We start from the raw sequence: 18,608 nt of genomic DNA on the forward strand, positions 1-18,608 counted from the left end.
TGCTATTAAACATCTTACAGCCTGCTTTCTCAGTGTTAGCACCATTTAAAACCAGAAGTTAAAACCACCACAGGAATCTCTTGAATCTGCTGGTCTTTTCAACCCAAGCAATGATAACTGAATTAATACAGTAAACTTATGGTCTTACTTACATGTTGCATTTAAATCTTTTTACAGCGTGACCTGGATTTCACAGTAGACTTGGATTTTAAAGGACAGCTATGTGAAATGTCAGTATCTAATGACTACAAAATGCGTTAGCAAGAAACCTCTCAGAGAGATGAAAAGGAGAATTTTATCAAGTCTTGAACTGCTGAGCTTCAAGCTAGGAACAACTGATCACAAGATTATAATATTAAATACTAGAATGTTTACTCTGATGGAGGGTGGTAACCTGATCTTTCTTGCAGATAGTACAGGGGGCTGGGATCCCACTGTGAATGTACAGTATACAGAACTGTAGCTTTTGTTAAGCATAGAAAAAAAAAAATAAGCAACAGTCTTGAGTGTTCTGGTTAACTTTAGGATGACAGAAGATGCATATACAAATTGTATTACTTACTGTGAATTTCTGGTTCTTCCAAGCTTTGCATGTTAAAGATGATTAGGGCAGTTTTCTCACTATGAAAGACTACTACAGCACATTACTGTGATAGTATTACTGGACTTATATTCAATATAAATGAATATATATATATTGTACATGAGGAAAAAATAAGTCATTTCATAATAGGAATTTGTTTTGTGATTATTTAATTCTCATTACGCAGTTATGGAAAGATACTGATGTTACCTCTGGCGCTACTCTAGGCAGTGATATATTCCATTAACTGTCCAATGTTATAGCTTTGGTAAGTATTCCATGCAAAGTGTAGATAAGAGCTGGGCATTTACAGGAAGTTCAACAACTATATTTTTGAATGTCCTCTGAAAATGTGGACCATTAGTTTTGAAATTCACCTTCACAACTGGATGTCTGTCAGAGCTTTAAAAAACATTAGCTTTTTATCCTTGAAAATATTCTGTGGTGAGTTTTTATAGCTGGATTTTGCATGAGACTTTCAGAAATCAGACACCTAGTATTTAAATGTGATGAATGCAAAGTCTCTGAAATGGTGGATAATTCATGCTTCTTGGCCATGCCATATTTCAGTTCTTTGCAAAATTCTTAATACAAAATAATTTTTAAAAAATAGGAATTCATGTTACCTTTTGGTGATGTTTTAGATAAGTTTTAAATTGCAGATACTATTCTCAAGAGTGCAGTAATTTGCAGGAGCAAGTTAATGTCTTTAAAAAAAATGTCGATGGCTTCTGATATTACTAAGATGTCTGTAGCTTTCCCATCCCCTTGAGTCCCTTGTTTTTCGTACCAGATCTCCTGCTTATTGTTAAAATATTAAGTGCTTATAATTCCTCATACGTATGTATCAGGTCTTTTTACTATATGAATGTGGGCCATTTAATCATGTGTAATTCATCAACTGCATCACCAGTCCTATCGACACATTTTCCGGTCCGTCTGGCATTAGGCACTAAATCATGTTCTATCTTGTACTGGATAAGATTGACTAGTTTTTTGCCTAAAAATATTTTTAATCACCTGCAAATAAAGCATACTTGAAGATGTATTTTGCCAGTATTTGTCAACTTCTCGCTTTTTAGAAACCTGTTTCTATTGATTATCCCTCCACAGAAACTGTACAGTGCCTCCATTTTCTTATGGTTTTAAGAATATGATTTGGGGATTTTATCGAATGGTATCTATGTAGAGTGAAATTAAATTGTAATTCAGCAGTAAAAGATACTGTTTGCAATTTAGTTCACCACTGTTGTTTTAAAGCTTCTTTCATATTTTTGGATGGAGGATGAACAACTTACCTTACAAAATTGAGGTTATCTGTGAAATATTGCTGTCATTTTCAGGGAATGAGTTCAGCTACTCTTTCAGTAATGGACTGGGGAAAAAACATCTAAAAGTCCTTTTCTAGTCCCCTTCTGTGATTCTAGGAATTTTAAGTAAGGAAATCTACCATAGTTTCTCTCAGATGCTCCGTTTATATAAAAATCCACTCAAACAATGTTTTCATATTCTTCTTTGCCACTAATCACTGAGATATCTATTACTGAAAGAGGAAAGACTTTTACTTTGTTTGCCAAATTATACTTTGAAAGCATTTCAAACCATCCACTTCTCTAGCCCACAACATAAATATTTAATAACTTTAATATTAAAAGAATAATAAAGGGGGGGGGGGAAGTCTCATACCTTATTTAAAACAAAACAAAAAAAAAAAAGAAAAATAAAAAAAGAGAAAAAAAGAATAAAAAAGGAAAAAAAATATTCCCAAGGGTCTTTACTGAGAATGTTTCATTTTTGCCTGACAGAAAGCACTGGTCAAGAAACAGCAAAAAAACCCCACTTGATCAGAATAGCTCATTAACCAATTTGAGAAGTATTTAAGAACTGCTGTACATCGATTTCCCTGCCTCATCTTTCAGCTGTTGACAGTGGAGAGTTGGTCTCTCTTCAATAGTGGCCACCTTGCCTTTGTACTTGAAGTGCCCATTCACTTCAGTGTTGCGTGATTACATCCTGACTGATACTGTTAATGACACAGTTCTGAGGTGGTCACCACACCTCAGGCACATTCCATCCTGGAAAATTAGCTTCTGCTTTTCTTCATATCAAAAAATACATATCATGTATTTCTCCATGAGAGAAAGAACTGAGAGTGTCTACTGAAGTGCTGAGTGCCTTCAAATCACAGTGATCAAAAAGCAAATGCAGGCTTGCAAGGCCATTAAAGCTGTTACCTACCAACAAGGTTTTGAAAGCACCGGTGAGTTTGGCACACACAGCATTGGTTGGGTCAGCATCAGTGAAACAGGTATGCAAAGACCTCGCAGGTCAGGTGCAATCAGCTACAAGGCTTTCCTCAGCAATCCAAGTCCAGGTACTACCACACAGTCTGAGCCTCATTTTCTCAGGGCTTTAATAAGAAGGTTTCTTGTGAACCCAGGACTGAACCCAAGCCACTGATTTTCAAAGCTTTAGATTAAGATATAATGAATGACAAAATGACGGTTGAGAGCTGAAACAGACACGTGTTTTAAAGATTTAATTCCCTTCCCACAGACAGGAAAAGAAGATCATGAGCTGAGGACAGAGGATGAGAAAGAAACAGAAATACAGTATTTACACAAAAGACTGTCCCTGATGAGTAACACAGAGCTGGAGAAAAGAGAAAGCAGGTCACTTCTGTCTTGACTCTGATCTTAAGGCAGAAGTATTAAAGCACTCCTCAGGGATTGTTCTGTCACTTGAAACAAAAAGGAGCATTCAAAAAAAGCTCCATGCTGAGCATGCCTCTAAAAGACACAGTGGGCAATTCACACTTGCAGTTCTTGACAGTATTAAGGAAGTAGTCCCTAGTGTTAGGGGGGCCACTGTATTCCCAAGGTTCTCTAAAGAACAGCATAGTATGGCTCTATTCTCATAAGAGCTTCTTATTCCCAGCACCAGTTAACCCTGGCCAGATGTCAATAGTTTCAGGTTTGGGTTTTGCAGGGGCTGTTCTGGGGACCTTTCTATGTGCAGAATTAGGGGTTTACATCCTTTTAGTACTGTCTTAGACTTCTAATAAGAGTTGAAACCAAAATGGGAAAAAGGATATTACCCAAGGTAATAATATTTACCCAGTAATACCCAAGACATGTTTTTACCACAATGCTAATTTGAAGAACCTTCTCAGAGATAATTTCTAACAGGATTTGTTTTAAATTTAATATTAATTAAGAAGTTAATTTAACTCATACAGATTTGATTATAGATAACTTCATTGACTTAGAAGGTAAGTTTATAAAGGGTACATGGTATTCTATGTACATAATGAAGACTAAGTCCCTGCTTTAAGAAGATTAGAAAGTACAGGGCTGACGTGCTGGAAAGCAGCTCTCCAGAGAAGGACCTGGGGATGCTGGTGGACAACAAGCTGTCCATGAGCCAGATGTGTGCCCTTGAGGCCAAGAAGGTCAATAGTATCCGAGGTGCCTTAGGAAGAACATTGTCAATAGGTTGAAGGAGGTGATCTTGCCCTTCCACTCAGCCCTGGTGAGGAGAATCTGGAGTGCTGTGTCCAGTCCAAGAGAGACATGGAGCTTCTGGAGCAGATCTAGCAGAGGGGAATGAGGATGACTGGGGGCAGGAGCATCTCTCTCAGGAGGAAAGGCTGAGGGAGCTGGGCCTGTCAGCCTCAAGAAGAGAAGACTGCAAGGGGACCTTTTCAATGTCTGTAAGCACCTTAAGGGGGAGTGCCAAAAGAATGAGTCCAGACTCTTCTCAGTGGTGCCAACCAATAGGACAAGATGCAAAGGGCAGAAATTGATGCACAGGAAAAGTAATGACCTTTGCATCCTTGTAGCCAGCAGCAGGAGTTGAGGAAACAGCATGCAGCTGAGCTGGGGGAGGTTTAGGTTGGATAGCAGGAAAAGGTTTTTCACTCAGAGGGTGGCTGAGCACTGGAATAGCCTCTCCAAGGAAGTGGTCACAGCACCAAGCCTGACAGAGTTCAAGAAGTGCTTGAACAACACTCTCAGGCAAATGGTATGACTCTTGGGGCTATGTTATGCTGGGCCAAGAGTTGGACTCAACGATCCTTATGGGTCCCTTCCACTTCAGGATATTCTATGATTTCATGAGGAAGAACTTTACTATGTGGGGGACCAAGCACTGGAACAGACTGACCAAAGAGGTTCTAGAACCTCCTTCCCTGGAAATATTTTAAAATCACCTGGAAACTAATTCTGAGTAATGGATTCTAAGGGACCCTGTTGAGCAGGGCGTTAGACTACATGAACTCCAGTAGTCCTTTCCAAAACTAACCATTCAGGGATCCTTTAATTTCCAAGAACAAAGACTCCCCCCAGGCTCTCTGGGCAGCTGTTCCAGTGTTGTGATAATCTCACAGGAACACTTAATGCTCAACTGGAATTTCTCATTTTAACCTAGGACTGTTGGTTCTTGTTATTTTACTATTTTCCCCTGATAAAAGCCTGGCTATCTTCTCACTCTCCATAAGACACTGGAAGATACAGTTATTTTCCACCTCAGTCCCCTCATGGTAACTCCCCTCTTCCCTACACAATCCATCATTGCATCCTAAAATATGAATTACACCTCCTATGCAGCTGCAATCCCTCCTCCTCCATTTTTCCTTCTAACAGGCTATGTTTTTCCTGCTACACAGTGCTTAACAAATGCATCTAAGGGTTTTGCAACAAACATAATCCCAAGGATCACTATTTAAAAGAGATCTACAGTTTTCTTACTGTGCTGTGTTGGTGCCATGGAGGACACACTTAATGAGCAATGGCTATTGGCTTATAAGGCCTAAGTTTATGCCAGTGTGTGCATCTGCCTAGTTGGAATATACAACTAAGCCAGGGGATTTCTTTTTCAACAGGCATGAAGCATTCACAGACTAGTTCCATCTGGAAAAGGGGAAGGCTTTTACCTTTTTTTGAAACATTTCTTTCAACATTTCTCAGAGATCATCTTAGATCTTAATCTGCTAAGCACATGTGGGAGTCATATAGAAGGCAAATCCTTTAGATGGCATCTAAACTTCCTAGAAATTAAGTGTGAATTAACAGCACCTACAAATCTTTTAAAGAAGCAACTAAAGAAATAAACCTGATGCTTCAGGTCTGATATAACAATATGTTTAGAGTAAAGAGAACATGAATCATCAGCTAGAGATTTCCCAGAAAACTGGTATTTCTGCACAGTATGATGACTGGGGTGAGCCAGGGCAGTAGTACGCCTACAGGGAACAAGAGTGTTCCCTGAAAATAGCTGCTGCTTCTGGGGATAGGCACAAAAAAGGTAAAAAATGTGTTCTACACAGTCGAGACAGAGAAAGAAGAAGACCACTGCTCACAGATGACTGCTAAAGCAAACCACCTGTCTCTTAGACAAAAAAAAATTCTTCTAGGGTCCAGACACAACTGACAGGAAAGAAAAAGCTTTTTATGATCTCAAAATTTTTGAAATCTCTGCTGTTCTCTTTGCACATCTTTCAGGCTTTACAGGAACCAACACAAATTCCCTGACTGCCTTCCCTTTATCTTTTCTTTGTATGCTTGATATTTTTCTCATTTTTGAATGGAAACCAACAATGGAGATTTGTGATGATGCAAACAACATGAAGAGAGTATTTTTTGAGAAAGCTTCGGGAGATACCATAGTGTGATTATGAAACAGAAAGAAACCATGTTACCTTTGGGATAAAACTGCAGCACAAAATCAGTCTTATTTCCTCAAACAACACACAGATTTGGGCTACAATCCAAGTCATTCCTCTGAATCACCAAGTGAGGTCTTTTACAAGCACAGCAATCAGCAAGATCAAGCCTGAGCTGACCCACATGGAAAACAGAACGTCCTCTTTTGCAGCTTGGTTCTGTGCTTTTGTGCCCAGTCATTTCCCATTTACGTAAATTAGCCATCAGCATTTCCAGTACAACACAGCCCTAGAACCAGAAATGGACCCCTGTGTTAAGATCACAACAGAATTTAATCACAAACCATACTTGCCCTACCATTTTGATGCAGGAATGTGAACTGGCAGCCCAGAAAGGCATGTGTAACTTGCAATGCCCATCAGTTAGCAGAAGCACTTTATCACCATTGTGGCATATTTTTCACATTTATTAGCATGAAAAATCAATGTCATTAGCTAATGAGATATGATTAAAGCAAATATAATTGCTCTTATCACCACTGAGGGAGTATCTCAGGAAAAAAAAAGCTCAAAAGCTCATTATTTTGCTCTCTTTCCTATGGGGTGAATGTAGATAGCAAGAAATGTAAGTGCAGTGCAAAGCTGAAGCAGCAGTGTGTGATGGGTAACATTTGTACGTCAAGTAGCCAACAACAAAACAAAACACGTGATGATAATACACTTTGAGCTATGAATTGAGGGTATGGAAGCAGCAGAATTCAAAAAGTGAAGGTATCCTTTACCAGTAAAGATGTGGAGGTAACTGAGAAAAGAACTAAAGGAAATAATTGGAAAACATTTAGAAGACTGGTAAATTGTCCTGACACAACCCACTAACAAAAGTAGTGAAGACAATAAGGTCTAACATTTTCTGGGAGAAATTTCCATTTGAATTCTGTTGCTAAATGATACCATTAAGTAGGAATTCCTTTAAGCAGCAGGATGTCTACCCTCCATCTGGGAAAATTCCTAGACCCTTGTAACCTAATGTTCATGGGTCCAAATGCAAAATTCACTTTTGCTTGCCAGAACATTGATACTGTGTTATGTTCTTCCCATTCTTGTTCCTTCAACAGTACTGGCATAATATACTGTTTCCCTTCCTTCTTCTTGAGAAATTTCTAGCTTATACTTCAGTGATACATAGGATTCCCTTTGTGGAATCTGCTTCTTAAACCAGAACCAGACCTTTCTTGAATATTTCTACTAAGCTGTCCTCATCTTCTACTTACCTGTGTGTCATGTGTCCTTTTTACTATAGTCCACTCATGTAAACGCCTGTGACAGCGAGGATAAATCTCGTTGGCCTGGAGATACTGCCAGTCCCACAAGACTCTGAACATTTATAGACAGTTAGAATTTTAGAAGAGAGAAAGTACCAAAGTAATTTACCAATCTCTTGAAAATATCCAACCCCATTGCCGAAGCAAGACAAGCTGGAAAAGGTTGCCTAGGACCACCTACAGTGAGGTTTGGAGTATCTTCAAGGAAGGATACGCCACAACTTCTCTGGGAAAACTAGTCCAGTGTTTGAGAACTTCCACAGGAAAAAAGAAGAGATAATTCCTTGTATAATTTTCTTGTATAAGATAATTTCAGATGGAATTTCATGTGTTTCAATTTGTGCCTGTAGCCTCCAATAGAGTCACTGGGTACTCCAGAGAAGAGTCTGGTTCCCTTCTCTTCATTCCCAAAGTTTATCGTATTTACATTTAGTGAAAAGATCCCTCTTGAGCTTTCTCTTCTTTAAGCCCCTGGGCCCAGTCATTCAGCTGGTTTTCAGAGCAGTTTCCTGTCCAACTGTCTAACACTTTGTCATCTTGTCAGTGGGGATGTTATGGGAGAGTGTCAAAAGCCTTACTAAAGCTGAGTTAAACAACATCCATGAATCTCTTCTCATCCATCAAGCTAGACATCTCACTGTGGAAACTATCAGCTTCATTACGCACAATTTCCCCATTGTCATTCCATGCTGATTATTCCTGATCCGCACCTTGTCCTTCATATATCTCAGAATGGCTTCCAGGACTAGTTGTCCATCACCCTCCTAGGGATTGTAAGGCTCATTGCTGTCTGGACCCTTCTTCTTGCCCTTTTGGAAGACAGGACAGACATTTGTTTTCTTAGAGATGTCTTGCACCACAGAGTGCTTTCATAACACCCTTAAATGCTCTGTTGCAGGTGTTGTGGTGATCTTAAATTAACTGCTAGGCTTTAATGTTGGTATACAAAGCAGACATTCAAAACAGTCTGCTTAACTAAAATGGTATTTGTCTGGGGATTTTTCCATCTGTACCACCAAAATGTAGGTTGTAAGGAAACCTTGGAGGTTTCTAGTCCAAGCAGAAATTTCCTCAAAGCTGCGTCAAATCACTTTGAAACCTGACAGAAGTTAATTTTTAATCATTTGATGTCTGTAATTGTGTATGACTTAGCTTTCTTGACCAATGGCGCCCTACAGAAATCTAAGCATACCATGTTTGCACAGCTGCATTGTCTGCACAGCAATGACAGAAAGGTACATTTAGCTACTGTTCTACACAAGAATGATGTCAGCAAGGAACAAATATTAAACAAAAAAAAAATCACTATTTAATCATCTGAGCAGCACTCGATGGCTGTCCCATCGATGCAGCATTCCCTGCATGGGACAAGCCAAGAGCAAGGGCTTCACACATTTTACCTGAGTTCAGTAATTCCCTGCACAACCTCCCCTGGGGCTTCTAATGACACAAATTATTTAAGTGTAAAAGGTGACTCTACAGAGGGTTGCAAATAAAAATTCTTATAGCATACCTGTAGAAAGTTTCACTCCTATCATTCATCTGTCTTTCTGACAGAAATGTCATTTAATGCAAATCAGTTTCTCTGTCAGAATAATACTTAAAGAAGTCCTGTCACTGAGAAACTGCATTACTGATTTATGCCTCATTTCAGAGGGATGAGCAACAGCCTTATTACAGCTTCATAATATAAATCCATACAATACAGGGTTGCTATGACAACTGATGAGCCTTAATAGCCTAGATTCAAAGGACCTTGTTCAAAGCTGTCAAGTAGTGCAGTTCAATGCAGTTCAGTCATTTGCACCTGTAAGAACTGGGAGAAGGCCACGCAGAAACCGGGGGTTCACTCAGGCTCTCAGGGGAGGCATCTGAGCTTTGCAGCTGAGAGCCTTCCTTACCTCTGAGCTATGCACTGCTAGTCCTGAGGCTTTCCAGCTCCCAGCAGAGGTATCCAAACTGGTCTTTGGCTGCAGCAATACCGAGCTCCCCAGGCTGCCTGAGAAACATGGTTCACATCCAGTCCCATTTATTAAAATTTAAAGATGAGGTTAAAAAGAGGTAAGACAATTAAACACCTTCTTGAATACTCAAAGAGGGCTGCCCACCTCTCTAGACTTCTTTTCTCAAAACTGTGATCTTAGCTGTGTTTTCCGCCCATATCCTCCCACTGATTGTGGTATTTGTCAGATTTTGCTGGGCTAGTTCAGCTCCCTAACACAGGAGAGAATTCTGTCTTTTTCTTCTTTTCTCTCTTATTTTTTTTTTCCTTGAGATTCTGCCAAGGCCTGAAATGGCTTGTTGAGAGTTCTAACAACTTGTAAAAGGTAAAATGGAGGAGTAATGACTGGCAGGAATGGAGAGCTGCAAACCTACCCATTGGTCTACCCTCTGAAAACAGCAGCACCTGAACTTTAACAGCAGCTATACAGTCACAGCAATATTCACATTCCCAATTCATAGACTTGATCTGCTCTGAAAAGGTAAGATTTAAGTGTAGTGCTGCAGCAGCACTGAATCCTGCAAATAGGCAGACTGATTTTCCAAAGCTGATAATACTCACTTTACAAGGTCATTAAGAAGACAGAAAAAAAAAAAAATTAAGCTGGATACAGTGACACAAGACCTAAAAAAGCATATTATGTATGCTCTGAGCAAAAGAACACGGCTCTCACAACGTGAGGCAAAGATGGCACAAGACAGAACGCCAGGCACAACACAGTAAGTCATAGAGGGATGGCAGCTGCGGCTGCTGCTCTTCACTGCTGCAAGTCCAGCCAAAACCTGAGCTGGGTACGTACTGCAAAGGCACAGATGCACACACAACACACTAATGTCATCAGACACACAAATCACAGCAGGGTCTTCACTATTCATTACCCAGACACACCAACAGCATCTCAAGTAACGGGAGTGCTTGAGTAAGATTCCGAGCCACATAATGTGCTACTCAATGTCTCAGTTCCACAAGATTCCCTGCTTCATTCCTGTTCAACCCATGAAAACCAGACATTTCCAGTAAGAAAGCTCCTCTGAATCTAAGTTTTTTCTTGTAATGATTGTTGTGCTCAGGAGAAGCATGTGGCAGAAAAGGCACTGACAACTGCAGAAGCTAAACACAGCTGTCCAGTATAGCTGGACTTGTTTGAAACACTTCCCTCTTCAGTGTTTGAAAGGAATAAGCAATGCTTATCTGACTAATCCAATGTCCTTCAAATTCTAGTACATTTGGAAGGATTTGGTGTCGCTGCATACAATATTTCTGATTAGTAATAGAAATGAACTTTTATACATGCCGTGTAAACTTAACCTACTGGGGTTTTTTTCCCCTTGAGAAGCCTGTTTTCATCAGACAATAACCTGGTGCCTTTTACTAGCATCATATTAAAAGAACTTTAGCTGATTTATGTCTAAACAGGCCAAGGTGCCCAACTCTCCTTTTTGCAGAAGTGTATGTGAGTGCTATTGCAATTCCTCTAATTTCAATAATCAAAAAAGACCCATTATTTTAACAGCTGTGGATGAATTCAGGAAGTTGCTACTGATGAGCTTTATGAGCATGTTTCTTCTTTCTAAAACAAGCTTCCCACTTGTGCAGATGATAAAGTGGATTTATTCCAAAATGATCTCACATGGTAGAAAATCCTGCCAATATACGGATGTTGCAAACAAAAATGGTCCCAAGTTGGGAAATTTTACTTGAGTTAATTTACTACCAAAGTACACAAATCTTTTATCAATGACTGAGGGTCTGGGTAAAGAAAAATAGTATAAACCATTAGACAAATGTATTCATGTACATTCTTTCTTTCCTCTGCTCCTGAGTTTCAGCTTCCTTTTTTTTCACTTTGAGGTCAACTCTGTCTGCCAGAATTTGTGCAGGGAGCCAACAGGCAGCACAGGAAGCTGTGGGGCTGTGTGTAATGCTTTCTGCCACCCCAAATAATATGGTTCCAGCCATTCAATCTCAATGCACCCATTTGTCCTTGGGCTTTGGGATGCCAGTTGTCCTGTTCCTCATGTTTGTCCCTGCTCCAGTATGGGATGGGACCACTGACAGCAGTCCTTCCAGAGGCAAACTTGCTTCAGTGTGGTCTGTTCCTCACATGTTCCTTGTGTGTGTAGCCTTCCCATTTTAACAGCTGCAGATCACTCCTTAAATCTGGTATGTGAGGAGGATTTTTTCCACTATTGCTCCATTCACATCTGGGCATGCTGGAACCTGTTTGGACTGGCACACAGTAATTCAAGGATGTCCAGTTCCAAAGGGTTAGGAGCACTTTGTTACATCCATGCAAATGGACTTTGTATTGTGCATATCCAAATATCTGTCAGCACTGGGTACCTGACCTGACAGAGATAAATTTCTCCCAATGGAAAACTGAAATGGAAAAATGGGGGGAAAAAAAAGAAAAGAGGAAAAGGAAGCTTCACTTCTGTTAAGGGAGTATTAACTTTCTCAAGAGGTGAGAAAAATACTGCCAGGAGGTATAAAACCCTCCTGGAGAGTCAGAGGACAGCAACCCAGCAGTACAGTTAGCTGTACTGGGAACCTGACAATTCCCACACCAGTTTGATGGCCAGCTGGAGAGCAGAATCTGTCCAGGAGTAGAGCCCTGTAGCATGTTATTCATACCTGTCTTCAGTGAGCATGAGTCCACCAGTAACTGCTGTTTGTTCAGGTGTGTCAACAGGTGAATAAGCCCTGACCTGAGGTTTGGATAACCAAACAGACCATGAGAAACCCTGGACATGACACAAGCAACTCTGAACATTGCAAATAGAGTGAGAAGTTGAAAGTTGTTACAGACAGCGCTGTGAGCCATGCCAGGACTCCCCAGGTACATAAGGGGGAGTCACACACTAACCTCACAAATATTGGAGGGGAATAGTTAGGATTCTTTTGGGAGTGGAAACTTGCAAGGCCAGCAGCACCTCAGTAACTATATCAATAACAACACACAAAGTCAAGGTGACTTATGAAATGGTAAAAGAAATAGGTGTGTGGGTACAGATGTACAAAACCTGGGACTAATAGGGAAAAGGCAACTATCCCAAAGTTGTTTCTTTGGGATATGAAGAGCAGAGAAAGGGAGGGGTCAGGGTAGGTAGAAGAAGAATAAGCATGGGAAAAATCAAGAGAAGGTAGAATAAAATGAAGCAGTTGTATGTGGGCAAGCTGCTGGTCAGAATTTATCTGAATGAGCCTTGTGCCCCATAGCTGCAGGACATCCAGTCTTTTCATAAAAGCTGATTTCCTGCTTGATCCTGGGGAGAGCTGTAGAGCAGGGTGAGAGAAAGAGAGCACTGCAAGTCACAGGAGTTGTGTACATGCACGTTTTCATCAGCAAACTTGTCTTGATCTGTTGGAAAGGAAGAGGAGGATTAGGTTATCTGTGTTCATATTTATAGGAATGCTGCTTGTGTATATGTGGGTGACAGCAGTGAAGACATCAATTTCTGTGTGGTCTGTGTGGCTGATGACATTGGTGCTGTGTGTGTATCTGCACCTTTGCAATGTGTACTCAGCTTGGGATTTGGCTGGACTTCCAAAAAGGATCAGCAGCAGCCACAGCTATCAATCCTAGATGGAAGACACTGCCTGGGTGATAGACTGCACCACATTTGTCTGTAGAAGGACAAATCCCCCTCATCCCAGGATTCAGCTGCTTCTTAGTATTGTCTGTTCTCAAACTATGTACATCCTAATGGCAGGGTCTCAGTGCATGCTAAAGGACACCCAAGCTACCAAATAAAAATGACCCCGTGGGATCACAGAAAGAAAATCTACTTCAATTGTCACTGTCCTTCAAATTCAAAATTAACTTCAGGGAAAAAGAAATTAAGGACCTGAAATTGTGGACCTAGAATCATGGGCAGTAAAGCTGAAATTAAGGGTTCAACTGTCTTCCTGAGGCTGGAGGAAATATTGCTGGTTCCAATATCAATGGGGGAACAGATCACCCAAAGTCAATTAGCAGAGCCAATATTTAAACTGATGACACTTTTTTCCTAGCTGAAATTGGGATAAAGTGTTGGTTTTGTTGATGTTTAAATTAATGATTTGTATTAGCTCAGCTCCAGCCAGGACTGAACACAGCAGATGGTTCAATTCTAAGATTTCCATGATGGATAACATGCCACAGTCGATAAAGTGGCTCAACTCTCCACAACCAGTAATGGACTTCAAGAAGCAGCCCTGGGAAGTGAACAGAAAGCCTATTGATTTTCAGTAATGGATATTCATTTTGCTCCTTTAGTGTTTTAGAGCTTCTTAGGCACCTCACTAAAGGCAAGGGGAGTTTTTGCCATTTGGATGAACAGATTCTCAGGAATCAACAAGGGAAAAACTCTTAATAATCAGCTTATCCACAGATGCTTGGTTTATCCATCATTCCTGAAAGAAGTAAACCCCTGGTTATTCTACCTGATAGGGAAGGAGTCACATTCGGACCCCAACTCATAGGAAAAGGCATTTGAGTGCTGGTATGGATACAGAAATTGCTGTAGGGGAAAGTCTGTAAACCCCTGTTCTGCAATTCTTGGAAACAGATGAACACCTTTGATCAGACTGAAATCCCAAGAGCACAATTAATTACTGACAAAGTTTTTATCCAAAGTAGAGTTACTTAATGAGCTAATGCTTATTATTCATCTTTAGTTTCAAATTGATCCATTAGTTAAATCAAAAATACTAATTTAACTAATTAAAAATTAGTTAAATTAAAAATAAAAACATTTAGAAAATTGATTAAAACATAATGTCTGTAACAGCTTTATATAATGAAATCTACCATCTTGTGTGCAATTTTAATGAAATAAATTATGCCATGGGTTCCATTTTCCCAACAAGCTCACCATTGTGAATACTTATTCTTAAATGCTTACCCCGATAGCTGGATGCAGTGAAGACATATCCCACCAGGAATAATTGTTGATCATTTGGTGGCTGGGTGATGCACTCTCAAGCTTCTTATTTCCATTTATATTCCACAAAAGCTTCCAAAGATAATTGACATCTGTGTTCCTTATGATCCAGGGTGGGCCATGATTTTCTAAAATGTATCCCCATGGGTAAACTGGGTCTCAGTGCTATCAGGCCCTAGAGGAATGTTGTGCAGCAGCTGCTTTTTAAAAAGCAGTCGTGTTTAGCTACATGAGGAGGTATTTTTTCTTAGCATTGCTAAAAGAGCAATATCTGACTGAATTTTGGTGAGATTTTCCACTCATTAAATGCTGGTACGTTTTTCAAAATCTTCCTCAAAATAAGATCTGCTGTTTCTGAAAATTCTACCTCCAAAATTTTCTATGGCACCTCCTGTGACAGACTTTTGGAGACAAAGAGCTGTTCAGTCAGCCTTAACATGTTTTGAACTACAAACAACTACACCTATGGCAACTTTTAAAAAATTGCAAAGAGAGCTTAGCAGAAAATCAGGATCTAAGGATCTGAACAGAAATTAAATAAGCAGTATTGAGAGGATGGGTTATTCACACAAGTAGGAATTTACTTCATATTCAAAATAGTTTTCTTCCCATAAAATTATTTCTTCTTATTAATAATGTGGCAGCTTCTAGAAGCCTGATGACAAAGCAGGATTCAGTGGTGTTAGGCATCAAACAGAATAAAGAATTATTACTGCCCCAAATACACTGTCAATTAACCAAAGACAATATTTATAAAAGCAAGATCAGATCATATATAGATTTTAACTTTCACTTACACCTACAGTCAGAACACAGCAGAAGAAATATTTGGAAGATAAAAGCAAATTTGTTAGTGCCAGGTAGTGTTTTAAAAATGTATGACTTGTCTAAACATGCCTCAGCATTTTATTGCCTCATACAGCATGACTTTTTATTTGTATCAGATTGAAGTTCGATGGTTTTCTCTTTCACTTTATCTTCATGTTCTTTTAAAATCCTGGAGCAAAGAAAGAATACTTGTGAGAAAAAAAGTCTGTAAAACCCACAAGAGACTGAACAAAAACCATTTTCCCAAGAGTATAAAATTGTCCAGAGATTTAACAGAACATGACAAAATTTTGTAAAGTAACAAACAAGCAAAAAAGTACATTTAGGGTGGCCTCATCACACAACCGTCTTTCTTCATTTAGTTAGAGAAAATTAGTTAGTGCTGATTGTTAACATTTATTGCATATTGCACAGACTCAAAACAGTGACTTTCATGTCTTACTTTTAAGGCTAGAACAAAACTAAAACAAATCTGGTTGCCTAGACATTTATCAATTACTGACACTTTCACAAAATTTCACTGATTTCAGCAACAATATTAGAGATTTGCCAACTCATTACCAGCGTCTTCACCTCTGTAAGTAGTTCAGAGGTGCCATATTTTCCTGTATCTTTACCTCTAGCCTTTATATAACTTCAAAAATCCACCTCTTCCTGTCTCCCAGCCCCCAGGCAGACAGCAGAATTTGAGCTGTAATGAGCAGAGGGAAGAAGGAAGCATATCCAATGTCCTGCTGCAAGGAGTCAGCAGCATCCATTTTCAAGCATATTTCTGCAAACCTTCAGGAAATTCTTGCAGGAATTATCACAACAGCCAAGGCCCTCAGCTCTCCTAGCTACAATCCAGGTGTTTCTGGATCCATGCAGAGTTTCACCAGCATAACTCTTTATGAACCTGAGCAACTCTCAGCCAGAGCAATAGGGTCAGGCTACAGAACAGTTTAAAAGCAATGAATATTTCACACCCTGAGTTCCTATATAAAACTAATATAAATATAATATAACGTAAAACTAGTTAAACAAAGAGAATTCATAATGTCATCAGTTACAGGCAGTCAGACATATAAAAAACTCATTGTTGGTGTTTTCTTCTTACCTAGCTAAGTGAAGCACGGACTTTTCCACATTGTACCCAGAATATGCACTGCATTCATAGAAAATTAAATTGTAATCCTACAGTCAAAGAGAAAGACCATTTCAATTACTTTTGCACAATGTCTCGCTCAGCTGTAAAAAGAGCAGCACAGGTATACTGAAATATGAAAATAAAGAAGGAGAAATAGATGAACTTAGGACTTTAATTCTAGAGCTAACAGTAAAGAGTAACAAAAGAAGTCCAAGTGTGCCTCACAAACAACAACTATATGCTTCTCTTAGCAGATATTTGTTCTGTAGAATAGCTTTTGATATAAGAGCTCAAATGAAAACAGGTCTTGTAAGGCACTAAGCCTTGTGAACTTCCCTTGATCAAGCAATTCCCACATCACTGAGTGCTGGACAAAACAGGTGAAAAGAACTCCAGTAAATCGTCTTTCATCTTTTTGTACTTGTGAAATTTTTCTGCACTTCCTTTTCAGTCAGCCTGCATCTTTCAGTTTTGTACTCCCCTGGGAGCTTTGTAATTAGGAACAGCAGATAAGTGATCAAATCTTGGGAGAGATTCTCAGCCCTTCAGCTGAAGTCTTATAAATGCAAAGGCAAGAGATCATCTGTGCAAGAGCCTGGCCTGGCAGTTCTGATGGCAAAGAAGTTTGAAAGGGAATGACAGATTATGCTCCAAAATAGATACCTGTCTACTTTCACAACCTGCTACAATGAAGGTCACCTACATTGCCTCTGTAGTATTATTACCTGTCCTTTTACCCATCCAGATTTCAAATTGCTATTCACTTTCCACTTATCTCCGTGTCTTATTGCTACTTATAGCAGTAGCTTAAAATTCAAGCAAGTAAGTCAGTACCTTAGAAAATGACAATCACATCTGCAGAGTTCCATTTGTTTGTTATTAACTCTGGTTACTGCACTTATACTTATTTAGTCACTCTTCAGAAGACACTTATAATTCAGTTTTCAAAACTTTCCATTAAGATGATGAGGTATTTCTGTTTTGGTTTGATTTTTTTTTCCTATATACCGTGCTTCCAGAAATGCACAACTTTTGGAAATTTCTGTCATCTTTGTGGATTTTCAGAGACAAAAATGGGGAAAAGAATTCCATAAATACAGTTTATTTTGGCAGCTCTAAAAAAAGTTCTTCCATGACATCCAATGTCAGTTTTGTATATGTTGTCAATGGTTATATTGTTTGTTCCAATGAAAAACCAGATTGAACAACATGCAATAATTTCTTGATGACCAGATAAGCACAGAAAAGCAGAGAAGGAATAAATCAGGCAGTGTTAGTGTTGAATAGACATTTTATCAATTTTTAAACACATATAACATTTGCAAAAATGCAACCCTATTATTCTCTTGCTTTTATTTGAAAAGTTTTAAGAAAAAATTTGGCCAGGTCAAATTTCTTACTAGCTATGCAAACAGAAGCTTGAAATAAAAATTACACTCTCTTTTTCTGCTTAGCTGATCAGAATTCTAATAGAAAACCTACTGTGGTCAGCTTATAGGTGTTTCATGTCAGTCCAACATGATACTACTCCAACATCTTCCCCACATACAACAGAGTGTCACCAGAGGAAAACTCTCAGTGGTAATTTAATTTATGCTGGCATGAATCTGAATGGATTTTTCAGCAAATTGCTTGGACAGAAGGATAACAATTTAAACTCAATTGATAATGAGTGCTTAATTCTCTCAGTCTAGCAAAAAGGTTCTTCTCTAAAGGGGAGATAGTCTAGAAATACTATATGCCATTTCCCTGATTCAGAGAGGAAACTAATGGATAGAATACACAGGGAGCACAAACTAGGAGCAGGAAGGACACATATAATTATTAAGCTAGGAAATGCCATCCATGTCCATCCAGGAATCAGCTACTGAACCTTGGAGACCACTGACAACTACTTCATTTTAAAAATTTACCTACAAATCACCAGACATCTAAAGAATAGAGAGGAAAATGAAGTATTACCAGAGGGAGCTGGGTAATTTTCTGTCCTGTAAAGTACCATCATTCTGAGAATAGCTGCCTCATTAGCAGTATTTGTGTAAGAATGGAACTGACAGGTTGACAAAGCAGGCACTGTATGAATACACAGAAATAGTCCTCATTCCATGAAGCACATATAGTCTGCAAAGCCAAGGCAGACACGGCATTATTATCTTCTTT

At 39.2% G+C, this 18,608-nt stretch overlaps 2 protein-coding genes across 7 annotated transcripts in view; one reads left to right on the forward strand and one right to left on the reverse strand.

Moving 5' to 3' along the window:
• PRMT8 (protein arginine methyltransferase 8) overlaps positions 1–1,631 on the forward strand; it is a 57,800-nt gene extending 56,169 nt beyond the window's left edge. For all 4 annotated transcript variants that reach the window (XM_026797719.2, XM_074534916.1, XM_005494550.4 and 1 more), the window contains exon 11: positions 178–1,631. In XM_026797719.2, coding sequence (XP_026653520.1) covers positions 178–261 — 84 coding nt within the window. In that variant the 3' untranslated portion in view covers positions 262–1,631. The remainder of the gene's footprint in view (positions 1–177) is intronic.
• Positions 1,632–6,193: 4,562 nt separating this feature from the next.
• Positions 6,194–18,608, reverse strand: part of CRACR2A (calcium release activated channel regulator 2A) — a 58,855-nt gene continuing 46,440 nt past the window's right edge. Inside the window, exons 17-19 of one of the 3 annotated variants that reach the window (XR_012578974.1) lie at positions 16,419–16,495; positions 14,456–15,491; positions 6,194–12,930 (exon numbers count right to left, since the gene is read on the reverse strand). Coding sequence is in view for 1 of the 3 variants with exons in the window: in XM_074534914.1 (XP_074391015.1) it covers positions 15,401–15,491; positions 16,419–16,495 (168 nt within the window). In the remaining 2 variants the exon portion in view is untranslated. Of the gene's footprint in view, positions 15,492–16,418; positions 16,496–18,608 lie in introns of all 3 variants that reach the window. The other 2 variants (XR_012578973.1, XM_074534914.1) reach the window with 2 other exon arrangements.

This window comes from Zonotrichia albicollis, chromosome 2 (genome assembly GCF_047830755.1).
Source record: "Zonotrichia albicollis isolate bZonAlb1 chromosome 2, bZonAlb1.hap1, whole genome shotgun sequence".
In the NCBI taxonomy this organism is placed as follows: domain Eukaryota; kingdom Metazoa; phylum Chordata; class Aves; order Passeriformes; family Passerellidae; genus Zonotrichia; species Zonotrichia albicollis.